Here is a 12,001-nt window from a genome sequence, read left to right as displayed (position 1 = left end):
ACATTACAAGATTATCGACAGATACACAGTGCACTCAGAACTTTAGTAAGCTCTTGTAGTTGCTAGCCTACTTCATTGAGCGCAAAGTAATCGGGAGAGTAAACCAATAGTCCTGAACACCAAAACGTAGTTGCATTGTAAGATCATCAGCTTAAGTTGAGGTCTTACCTCACTTAGGCCTAACTTAACTTTTGATGTAATATATAAGAACTAGGGTTATTGGCATAACAGTTAAAGTTTAAGCACTTACGCTGTTCTGTTTGGTCAAACAAAGGGCAGCCTACTAACTTGGATCTAGGCATCTCTGTAGCTTAAAGCATTCCACTACTTTTACTCTCCTATCCAGTTAGTGTATTTATCAATGGATTGCTACAAACAAACAAAAATATTAATTCACTTTCAACATTAGCTCTACCTGGTTCTTCACAAGGTTTACTTCGCCAAACTGCTTCCAGAGTTCATTCTCTTCTCTCAATTAATCATTGTTTCCAACCAATTCATTTTAGTACAGATAAAACAGGCTAGATAAGTTTTTTATATTGTCTTTTATTTGGGGGGGGGGGGTTAGTGTGAACATATACCAAGTGGACAAAAAGTGACGAAAACTTAGTGGAGAAACAATTTCACAGTATGATAACTGACCAGACAACAAAGAGTATTCCAAGTAAGTGTTACAGTAAGTGTTAGGTGATGTGTTGAAAACTGTTCAGTTAATTTAAATGCCATGCATAGTTAAATTTGCTTCTTGTATGTCCCTTCATAGACAATATAGGTCGATATGAAACTTCATCACTGCTTGAAAACTCTCTGACTCTCATAGAAATTGTTATGTTATTTGATTCATACTTGTCAATATTTGAATAAATGCCTTAAACAAACCACAAAAGCTGCCAGCATGTAAATGGGTTATTATCATGCAATAAGAAAGAAGACCTAATGCTTCCCACACAAGATTATATCTACTAGATAATTCGTTAAGTATCTGGAAAGGAACGAAGACTTCTCTCTCAGAAGAAGTTTGGGAAATACAGAGAACAGTTTAAAAGGTTTAAAAGCTACATAATAATGTTTATTAATCTGTATGTGCACACCAATGTAATGAACGAGAGTAGCGGAAGAAAGGGTGCACAGGAAGGATGAAGTTAATGAACGATGAGCAATGAGTGCTAATAGAACAAATGAAAGTTGCAACATGACACATGAAGTTAAATTGCTTGAATCAGTTTATTCATTTCTTGAAGACATTGAGGGGGCGTGTGAACATAATATTCTCAAGACAAATCTAGATATGTATTATTGTTTGAATAGGCACTTTCTTATTTCTCAGTGTAGAGTGTTTGTGTGCCATTGGAAGAGGAGCAGAGATGTTGTCACATAAGAGTTGATAGGCCATTGTATTTTACTATGGTGATAGTTACCTGGGCCATCTTTTGTGTGAGTAAACGAGCCTTTGTTATCCAGGGAACTATTCAGATCTAGTACAGTGATGGTGGCTATGTAGTAGGGATGTGCCAGCCCTTCATAGACAGGTATACATGTAGATTCAGCATGCCATAGAATTGCTCAATGTCTAGGTGATCTTACTATCAAAATACTAACAAATCAACATAGAAACACACCCAACATTTGTTAATCTCGCGCAAATGGTTTCAACGTTGCGTAGTACCTGAGCTAAATGCTTTTACCTGGTTAATATTGATAGTTTAGCATTATATCCACTTATTAATTAAAGGAAGACGAAACTTTGTGTAACTTTGAAGAATTACATTTATTATCAAGCTTATACTTGAATGTGTTGTTGAAGTTCTTGTACTGTGTCTTCATATTGGTAGGATAGCCTACATTCGAACTCGCGAAATTGTACCCTGCTCTTGTAAGTGACAGATGTGTTCTTCGTTGTTTGATTTGTTCTCCTTTTTTTCGTATAGGTTTATTACATTCTGAACCTAATGTTGATATGAATCTTCTACTCAATTTGTGACATTGCTTCATTATTGACCAATCAGTCAGAACTGCCGTTTTCAACCCCTATCTTGTGTTAGTAATTTTTATATGTACTTGTTTCAAGATATGCTATATTTCCATACTACATGTCATAAGTTTCCCATTAGGCCATTATTTTCAAATCGATTTTTATAGCATTAAATCTTCTCAGTCACTAGCCCCAGTGACACTTGACGTGTGAGTTTATATTGGTACATATTTCTTGCTTTGTTACATGAATAATTATAACTACCTTTCAAAATATCCGCACATTGCCGCCAAATTTGTGTGTGCGATTCACCTCAATAGGTGTGTGGGTGGGGGGGGGGGGTTAAGAGGAAGGGGTGTGCCAATCTTACACACAATTTAATAACCTTGTGCAAGTACTAATGCATTGTGAGAAACGATACAGGTTGATTCTAGACTGCAGATGGGCCTTTTGTAAGGCATATGAAAGGGCGTCTGCATAGGAAGGCGGGTATTCCTTATATAATTTTACTCTTTTTAAGTTTTGTTATTATTATTATTTTATATTGTATATATTATATTATATTATATTGTTACCTTTCGTAATTGAGCTTAATATACACCTTTCTTCGAAAGGAAATCGCGAAGTGACTTAGTATACCCCTCCGTCATACACAACTAAACCACGACCCCATATATTCCCATTTTCACCACCCCTGCTTAAAATATTGTTCCTCTCTTTGAAAGACGTGTTCCGTCTCCGTGGAAAAAATCGTCGAGTACGAGGATACAATCTTAGTGTATATAGTGTATTGAACCGTATGTACAGTACAATACACTTTTTTCAGTATGTATTTATGTAAATAACGTGTGTACATCCATAACAGTTTACGTATGTACAGTACGTAGTCCCTAGTAAAAAAAACGTTAAGGAGACATTTTTTACAACTTAAGAGAGTTATATATAACAAATTCCTTACTATTCGACCAAAACTTTCGTCTAGCCTTAACGATTGAGTTATTGGTTTTAATAAGTTTGAGCTTGAGAATACATTTAGGGTCTATTTTTGTGAAAGTGTTATATATGTTATATATATATATATATATATATATATATATATATATATATATATATATATATATATATATATATATATATCTATATCTATATCTATATCTATATCCATGCACCTCTCTCTCCATCTCCCCACCCACCTCTCTCTCCACCTCTCTCCACCTCTCTCTCTCTCTCTCTCTCTCTCTCTCTCTCTCTCTCTATATATATATATATATATAAATGAATATCACGTTTTAATTTATAAATATATATATATGAACACACACACACACACACACATACATATATATATATATATATATATATATATATATAGTGGATAACTTTATCTCTAAATCCATATGCGGTGCTAATCATAATGCTAAATTTCCAACTAACATTTATTATATTATTACTGCTTAAAGGGAAGGCTGCACACTTGATTGGATCACACATTTCTAACCTTAGCAGTGTTGTTGGTCTTTCAATGTATTTATTTATGTATATGACCGTATATATCTATTCTCACCTTTCATCGTTCATGCACGTATGAAGAACATTAACAGCTATTATAATGCAAGCTACCCTGGATTTCTGATTATGTTTTGAAAGTATAGTGGGACTTAATTGCTAACGCAGTTCAAACACGTCATACTTTTGTCTTTATACAAAATTCAATCTTTTCACGGCATATACAAGACCATTGATCGATTCCGCCGTGCAATAGGGAGTGTAGGTTAAAGTTCTATAGAATAATACAAAATGCACTAGTCGCACCTTAATTGTCGACGAAAGGTTCACGCGCAAATGGGAAGCGAACTTTACACAATACGCATATTCATGACAAAAATTATATATATATATATATATATATATACATATAAAAACGTTATATTTATTCCGTCATCATGGATATCATGAGAAGTGTATCGTTTATATTATGTGGAATACTTATATTGAGTGGTGATGTCGTATCTGACCAAGGTGACACATACTTCCTTAATTTTTAAATGATTATTTTTTGCTTTCTAGCTTACGGAGAGTGTTTGGAAAGGTTTCACCACATTAATATGAAAAGTAATAGCCCTAAGGGAAATCGCAGCTTTGTATAATCATATATCACTTTCCACCAGTTTCTCGATCAATACCGTCTGGTTACTAAGTGTATGATTTAGCCTATTCTCAAAAGCAGATCGAATATCAAAGAGCTTAGGCTAATCTAGTGCATGCGTTATGATAAAGTGTAGTAAGTGGAATCCTCGTTGTCCGGCCGTTAAGGCATGGAATATATTCTGGTGTGTCTCAGTGTTGAACCACCAAAGACGTTTTACTGTATATAATTTGTTGGCTTTAGTACCAAACCTGCCATGCTCACAATGTAGGCTATATGATCCTCCAGTAATCTTTATGAAGTGAGATGTGCTTTGGTACCTTGATATAGGAAGGTATATAGTGTTTTATATTTTGTGTTATCTTTTTCGTTCATTATGCGTATTCATTTCACTGACACATTAAGGCACCAACATTACAAAACGATTGTCTGCGTGTTCAGTTTGGCTACAAACGACACCAAATAGCCACATTACAGTTAATTTAGTTATTAGTGTTTTTCTTTATGTTTCAATGTACCAAGGGTGTTATTTGTGAATGAAATGTGTCATTTAATGACTGGAAAGTGTCAGTGATAGTTGTTAAAACTAACGGAAAAGGCGTAAAAACGGTTCGCATTACAATAGCAAGATGTGAAGTTAGTAATGAATTATGTAACACGAAACAGCGTCGGTGTCACCGGTATATCACATGCAAAATATTCATGTTTTAGTTTCATATTCCACATTCGACTTAATATGTACACTTGATAGCCACCTGACATGTTGTAATCTATACGCCTTTGTCGGCTTCTCCCACATTCATGGTCATAAAACTAACTGCCTCGTGTTTTTATTTATCTCCGTCAGCAATATTCCGTTCTGTATACTGCATACTGCAAATACGCTAATCCTGTTAGATACAGTGACGGAGCGTCCATACAGTCAGGGGCGGATGCCCCCCCCCCCCTGACGGACTCAAATGGACTGCTGGCGCCCTTTTCAGTGGTGAAAATACCACTTTTTACTTATTCGCGATTATTGAATTTTTATTGCGCTCTCATCTACCTATTGACATTTGTCACATTATCTGCAATTTAGCAAGGGCCATTTCCGGCGATCTAGGGAGTATGTAAACATTTCTGTACGCTCCGCGCCAACCTGTGCTGGCGCTCCGCTAAGATAGGGTCGAAAGCGCCCCTACAGACCATTCTCGTCCCCCTGACCAATACTCCTAGCTCCGCCACTGGTTAGATAGTGGGAGGCTGTTGTATTCTCCTCGACTCAATTCTTACTCTGCGTTAGGTTTTATCACAGGACAACTATTTTTATATCATATGACTTTAGAAGCGAGATTATTGCTGAAGTGAATATACAATAAATAGTAAATAGTAAATATTTGTTTATTTGTTTGCCACAAAGGTACAAAGTGGGCGGAAGTCTTCCATAAAGCTTAAAAGCTTAACAATGTGGAAGACTCCCTGAAGAAAGAAAAGAAAAGAAAAAACAAAATATATATTTATGTGTATGAATGCATACATAGATATAAGTACAAATTAAATGTTCAATATATATATAGTAATTACATACAGGTATAATTTAGTTTTAGTCAGTAACTAGCTATTATTTCCTTACAAATTATTTCCTTATAAAGATGAGAAATTGTACCTTCGATCAGTTTCGTCGACCGTCAGTTAGAAATTGATCTGTTACTGTTGGTAGGCGTACAAGGACTAGAGGAAGAAGTGCAAGTCTTATAGTGTACTATTAGTAGCCTAGTTAGAGACATTTTGTTTTTATAGGAGAGCTTCGTAGGTTCTAAATATGCATTACAATGCGTTTCCCATTCGCTTGTTTAAACCACTAGGCATGGCGTAACAGAATATGGGAATGAAATTTGTCTTCAGCGGATACATTTATTGATACTTCTGATCACTACTGTCTTAATTAATTAAACTTTTTTGGGCAAACTTAGCTTGGTGAAACCTCATTTTTCACGCTTCGTCATATAAGCAGCTTAAAATATGTTCTATTTTTTTATATAAATAAACAGTATATGCATTTCCTTTTACGAAACGCACAGAATCACTTTCAGACCATATGCACATGCAAATACTATTCTGAGAGAAAAATGTATTGACCATTCAAATCTTACAATGAAGGTGATCGTATCGTCCACACGGGTATGGTAGGAGAATAACTACGTAAATATATATCACCTGTTAGTTGTCTCCATGAAGATGGATAATTGGCGTTTGTGCTGATGTATCCTATTCGGGAAACTATAACGAGAACAAGAGAAAACTGATTTCAACACGCACACACAAGTACGCATGCGCAAGGGCACGCGCACATACAGACACGCTTTATATGTGGACACCCTAACCACTAGACCATGGACGCAATACCCCTCCCCAGAACGGACCTGTCTCACCCTAACGTTCGAAATCAAATGGTGTCATCAAAAGTAATGTTGCAGCGTTAATCAAACTTTTATTATCTGTCTCTAAAAACAAGCACTAGTCATTGCTTGCTCGTGCTGGTATCACGTCTCTCCCCGAGTTTTGTTTCACTACAAACATGACTAACATGTCAAGCTGTCCGCCCACTTAGTAATTCATACAATAATTCATATGAGAAGAGGAAGGGTAAGAACAAGATAAGTAATAACTTGATGGCACTAGTATAGCAATAGATGTATAGAAAACACAATTGGTGTGTATAATGTTACTGCTACCAAAAGTATAATTCTATTGTATCAGCAACTAAAGGGATCACATACGTTATTCAACTACAGTTGTTATGAGTCTTAATTCATGGGTCTGGAAGGGATAGTGACAAAATGGATTAAGCATGCGATCTCTTATGTACACTCCTAGATACGACTAAGATACGAAATACTGAACAGAATAAAACATGGTAATATCAGCAAGTCATTTCACCAATAGTATAAAGCGTTCTATGCAACATCTAATTACAATTTGTGTTATTTGAGTAACGAAGAATAAGTGAATTTTCATACGTACCATCTGTTCTCAGCTGTTGGACAAGTTCGCCTTCGTGATGGTGGTTACTACTACGGGAGAGTGGAAATCTACTATAATGAACAATGGGGAACAGTGTGTGACGACACTTGGGAATTACAGGACGCCAATGTTGTTTGTCGTCAATTAGGCTTTCTATCAGCCGTCGCTGCTCGTGGCTCAGCTTACTATGGACAGGGAACAGGACCCATTTTGCTCGATGGAGTTGGATGCGTAGGTGACGAGACACGACTGGAGTACTGCTACAATGAAGGATGGTATATGCACAATTGTGTTCACTGGGAGGATGCTGGTGTAGAATGTTTAACCGGTAAACTATTTACAATGCTGATTTACTGTTAAGGGTGACCGACGCAATGATATATTAGACAGTTTGGTTATTAGGAGAGTATACGGTATAGCAAAGAGTGTAACGTCACCATTTTATACCCAATATAACATAAAAGTTGCTTGATGCGGTATTTTGTGGGTGATTGGTGCGTTTCCTGCATGGCAAAATATAGGACCAGTTACAGGAAAAGCAAGTCGAATAACCTAAGTAGCGTAGTTTCTTTTATTTATTGGAAGGGTGCGGTGGGTTGGGGTAAGGTGGGGTTAACTCTCGCCCCAGAGTAAAGGAACATTCTTACCTAAAACATGACGCTGTTTCACGGTTTCAGTAGGACATGTCAGTTGTATGTTAGTTATTCTATATAAACCTATTTCCAAATTTAAGAATTTTCTTATTCACTTACTGTTATCTGTGTGAACTCAGAAGACGCTGGGGTAATGTGTGGAAGTGAATGCAAGTGAATATTGTAAAATAGCTATGTGTTGACTGTAATGACTGGAGGATGTACGTTATTTTATTATAATTGTCATTATGTCAAAACCGAGAACATGGCGTGCGAATGGAATGTTACCTTTCAGCTTGTATTACTTTTCACCGTAGGAACAACTGGAGTTGATATGCGCAACAACATATAACAAAACTGCAATAGTAATTAGAGATTGGCAGTATGTTTTAAAGCCCACGCATTCGAAGTTACCAATGTCACTTTGTTTTATGAAATTTGAGTGAAAATGATTCAATTCAAAGTTTTGTCCTTGACGACATGCAACATAGCAGTATAGCATCGCTTACTAATCCGCTTAGTAAATGCCAAACTTGTTGCGTCCGTATACTATATCAAGTAAACTCTGACTCGAAACTGTACGCTACCTAAATAATATTTAGTTACAATCATGAAAGTTTGACTCAGCAAGATAGATACTACATAACCACGAACAGTTTATCAAAGAAGTGACTGTTTCAATAGCAACATGATTACCCCAGCCTCTCCCACCACCCCTGCCCGATTACACCTTGTTAGTTTTAAATCCATGCACCGTTGTATATCGTAACTTGACAAGGTGCACACTTTAAGTTTGTTATCACCAAATGTGAGAAATACTCGCTGTAAAGTATCAGAGACTATTTAAAGGCCTAATATATATATATATATATATATATATATATATATATATATATATATATATATATATATATATATAACTGTTAGCCTTATATTAATGCATTGTTTATAAAAAATTGACAAGAAGTGGTGTATTGATATGAAAACCTGTTACTTGAGAAATCATTTAGGTTTACCATGTGACTAGGCTACTTCTGTGTTGAAGAACGATTTGGTTTTCCACCTGAAAAATCTGCAAGGTGAATTTAGTAATAAACTAATTGGCAAATTGAATAATGTCCGTAACATATATACACATGATTGTGGATCAATAAATTAGTAGTTTCTCCTTGTAAAATCAGAATATGGTAGAGTTCGACTAGCTGACGGATCCGTGCCAACTGAAGGCAGAGTTGAGATTTTCTATAACAATGAATGGGGAACGATTTGTGACGATCATTGGCAACGAGAAGATGCTGAAGTTATCTGCAGGCAGTTAGGATATAGTGACGTGGATGAATTCTACGACCAGTCTTACTTTGGTGAAGGATATGGTCCAATAATGGAACAAATGAATTGTGATGGAGATGAAGCTCACTGGCAGCAGTGCCCATATTTTGGGTGGAACACACCTTACTGTAGACACTATGAAGACGTGGGTGTAAGATGTCTTTCAGGTACGTTTTCAGCGTTGTCTTTCAAAGTGAGCTAACACTGTAAATCGGACAGCCACTCGCGGAATGTGAGACATAATCCATCGGCTGTCCCCCATATGCATATGAGGCTGCTTAGCGTTGTAAAATAAATGCATTCCAGGCCAACCTCTATACTGTTCAAGAATAAAAACTATTTTAGGTGTGAAACGTAAAATAACGTGAAAATTCGATTTGGTAGGAACAAGACAAACTAGACGGTCATGGTTTGGTTTTCATTTAAGTGAAAGTTGTTAAACATTGTTAAAGGAATTGCTCTTTAGTACATAAATGTTACTGCCAGGAAGAACAATCTTTATAAAGTAATATTTCTCTTTACATATACATTTGTTATCAGTGTTGTGTATCATGTATCAATAGGTATTGAATGGGATGTCCGCCTGAGAAATGGTTACTCTATTAATTCTGGAAGAGTGGAGGTTTATCACTTAGGAGAATGGGGCATTTGTGATGACTATTGGTCCTCTGAAGATGCCGCCGTCATATGTCGCCAGCTGGGATATAGTGGTGTCGATACCTATTTCAATGGAGTACTTTTTGGTCAAGGATCTGGGCCAATACTGGGGAATATTAGTTGCAACGGAACAGAATGGTACTGGCAAGGTTGTTATTTCAATAATTGGGCAACTTCCAGCTGTAGCCACAGTCAGGATGCTGCACTCACGTGCTCTACTCTTGGTATGTTAACATAAACTATACTAATTTAAAGGATAATTCATTTACTTTTCTAGAAAACCCTTTAACTCTGTCCTTTCATTTTTGCCGGTCGCTTCCCTGTATCACTGACAGTAAGACGAACAATACACATACACCCAATACGACAATTTCTATAGTAGTGTAGTGAGTTATTCAAGTAATGTATATGCAAAACATCTAATCCAAATTGATGAAACGGATACAAACAAGTCTAGAGCTATAGTTAGCTATTAAGTCTCAAGAAATTGTATGCCAAAGAATCATTTGTGGTCTAAAGACTCATAAAAAAAGGCTTTGGGACCCGATGAACTATTGGACGAATATATATTTTCATATTTTCTATACTTCAGGAAGGGTGAATAGTCCAAAAGAATAATTCTCTGGTTACGTAATTTTCCATGGAGCCCACTTATTCATTAACAGCTTGGATATTTATATATTCGATGATAGTTTAAAACAAGTTTAGAAGTCGTAGTATGTTAAGTGAGATGTTATACATGTGTTTCATGGGACTACATCGTTCGGGGAAATGTACCCAACACGTAGTCTCAAGTTTTATTCGGATGTCATTAAATAAAGATTGAGACATCGTTTTCTCTTTATCAAAAGAATCTCCTATCGACGGCAGCCTAAGACTTGTAGATGGTGTCTCGGTATATTCTGGACGTATTGAAATCTATCACTATGGAGAATGGGGTACAGTCTGTGATGATGATTGGGAAGAGGACGACGCCCAGGTTGCATGCAGACAACTTGGGTACCCTACTGTTGACAGCTATGGTGGTAGCGCCAACTATGGCGAGGGATCTGGTCCTATTATGTTGGACGACGTTAGATGTGATGGGTCGGAATATATGCTTACCCAATGCGGTCACAATGGTTGGTATCAGCATGATTGCGAACATGGAGAAGACGCATGGGTGAATTGTCAAATTCCAGGTTAGATCAGTCGCTACAATCTGTATAAGTCTTAAAACTCTGGAAGTGTGTTGATCATTGTTTTTTCTTGGCTGTCTATGTTCGTCCAGCGTTACCACTAACCCTATCACACATAGTCTTTGTTTGATTATTGTACAAAAAATAAGATGTGTTATGTTTAATGATGATTTTAGTAACAACATTCAGGTTTAAATTTCATTCGTTCGTTGTCTGTATTCTGCATACACCGTAAATTCATCGTGAATACCATTTTCTTCATGTTTGTTTTTCTCATAGTTACATATTACCCCCGTCTGGTAGCTGGCAATAATTGGTACGAAGGTAGGGTAGAAGTCTGGGATGGATCTCGGTGGGAGAGATTATGCAACGAAAACTTTTACGAAGATGAGGCGTCAACAGTATGTAAACAGATTGGTTTTTCCGATTATGAAGAAATCTACTATGATGATCAGTTTGGAATTGGCAACTTTCCACCTTCCGACGTAAGCTTCTCCTGTGGATCTGATGACTACGAGCTCGGAAACTGTTTCACATATAACGTTACATTTGGAGACAATTGTACAACTGTTGCTATTCGATGTAAAGTTAGCAGTAAGTTATATTATTGTCAGGTAGATATGTAACAAACTAGTTTTTTACTTTTTGTAACATATATAGGAGTTAGGCGAGCGTAGCATGCTAAGAATTGCTCTTGGTGTTGAAGGGCATTTTCCTGGCGTTGCAGCACTCCGTCAGTGGTGTAGCCAGGGGTGGGATAGAGTCGGTGGGGAGGGTTGGGTGGGGGTTAGGGGAAGAGGGGGAGATGTGTTAACGATTTGTACTAACTTTTAGTCTCCCTTGGCTTGATGTGTACAATTATTTAATGAACAACATAGAGAAATGCATATTCATTGTTGTATGAAAGTGCCGTTGGTTTTCTCAGTACAACGAGGTAAGAATGATGAATAATCTATATTTTGTGGGCTTGAAATATGAGTATTCATATTCCTTGCTTCAGTCTAGTCACGACCAGTGAAAGTAAGTAATCAGAGATAACGTAACTAAGGCTATACATCATATGATAGTATCATTCGTAGTGAGA

General features: G+C 36.7%; 1 protein-coding gene across 5 annotated transcripts in view; it reads left to right on the top strand.

The window, feature by feature from the left end:
• LOC139976278 (scavenger receptor cysteine-rich domain-containing protein DMBT1-like) overlaps positions 1 to 12,001 on the top strand; it is a 32,240-nt gene that overhangs the window by 12,806 nt on the left and 7,433 nt on the right. For 4 of the 5 annotated variants that reach the window (XM_071984925.1, XM_071984928.1, XM_071984927.1 and 1 more), the window contains exons 4-8: positions 7,135 to 7,449; positions 8,935 to 9,249; positions 9,646 to 9,963; positions 10,591 to 10,920; positions 11,197 to 11,511. In XM_071984925.1, the coding sequence (XP_071841026.1) occupies positions 7,135 to 7,449; positions 8,935 to 9,249; positions 9,646 to 9,963; positions 10,591 to 10,920; positions 11,197 to 11,511 (1,593 nt within the window). The remainder of the gene's footprint in view (positions 1 to 7,134; positions 7,450 to 8,934; positions 9,250 to 9,645; positions 9,964 to 10,590; positions 10,921 to 11,196; positions 11,512 to 12,001) is intronic. The other variant, XM_071984929.1, reaches the window with a different exon arrangement.

Source organism: Apostichopus japonicus, chromosome 11 (assembly GCF_037975245.1).
Source record: "Apostichopus japonicus isolate 1M-3 chromosome 11, ASM3797524v1, whole genome shotgun sequence".
Taxonomy (NCBI): domain Eukaryota; kingdom Metazoa; phylum Echinodermata; class Holothuroidea; order Aspidochirotida; family Stichopodidae; genus Apostichopus; species Apostichopus japonicus.
Note: the sequence above shows the minus strand (reverse complement) of the source record. Positions and strands in the feature narration are given on the sequence as shown.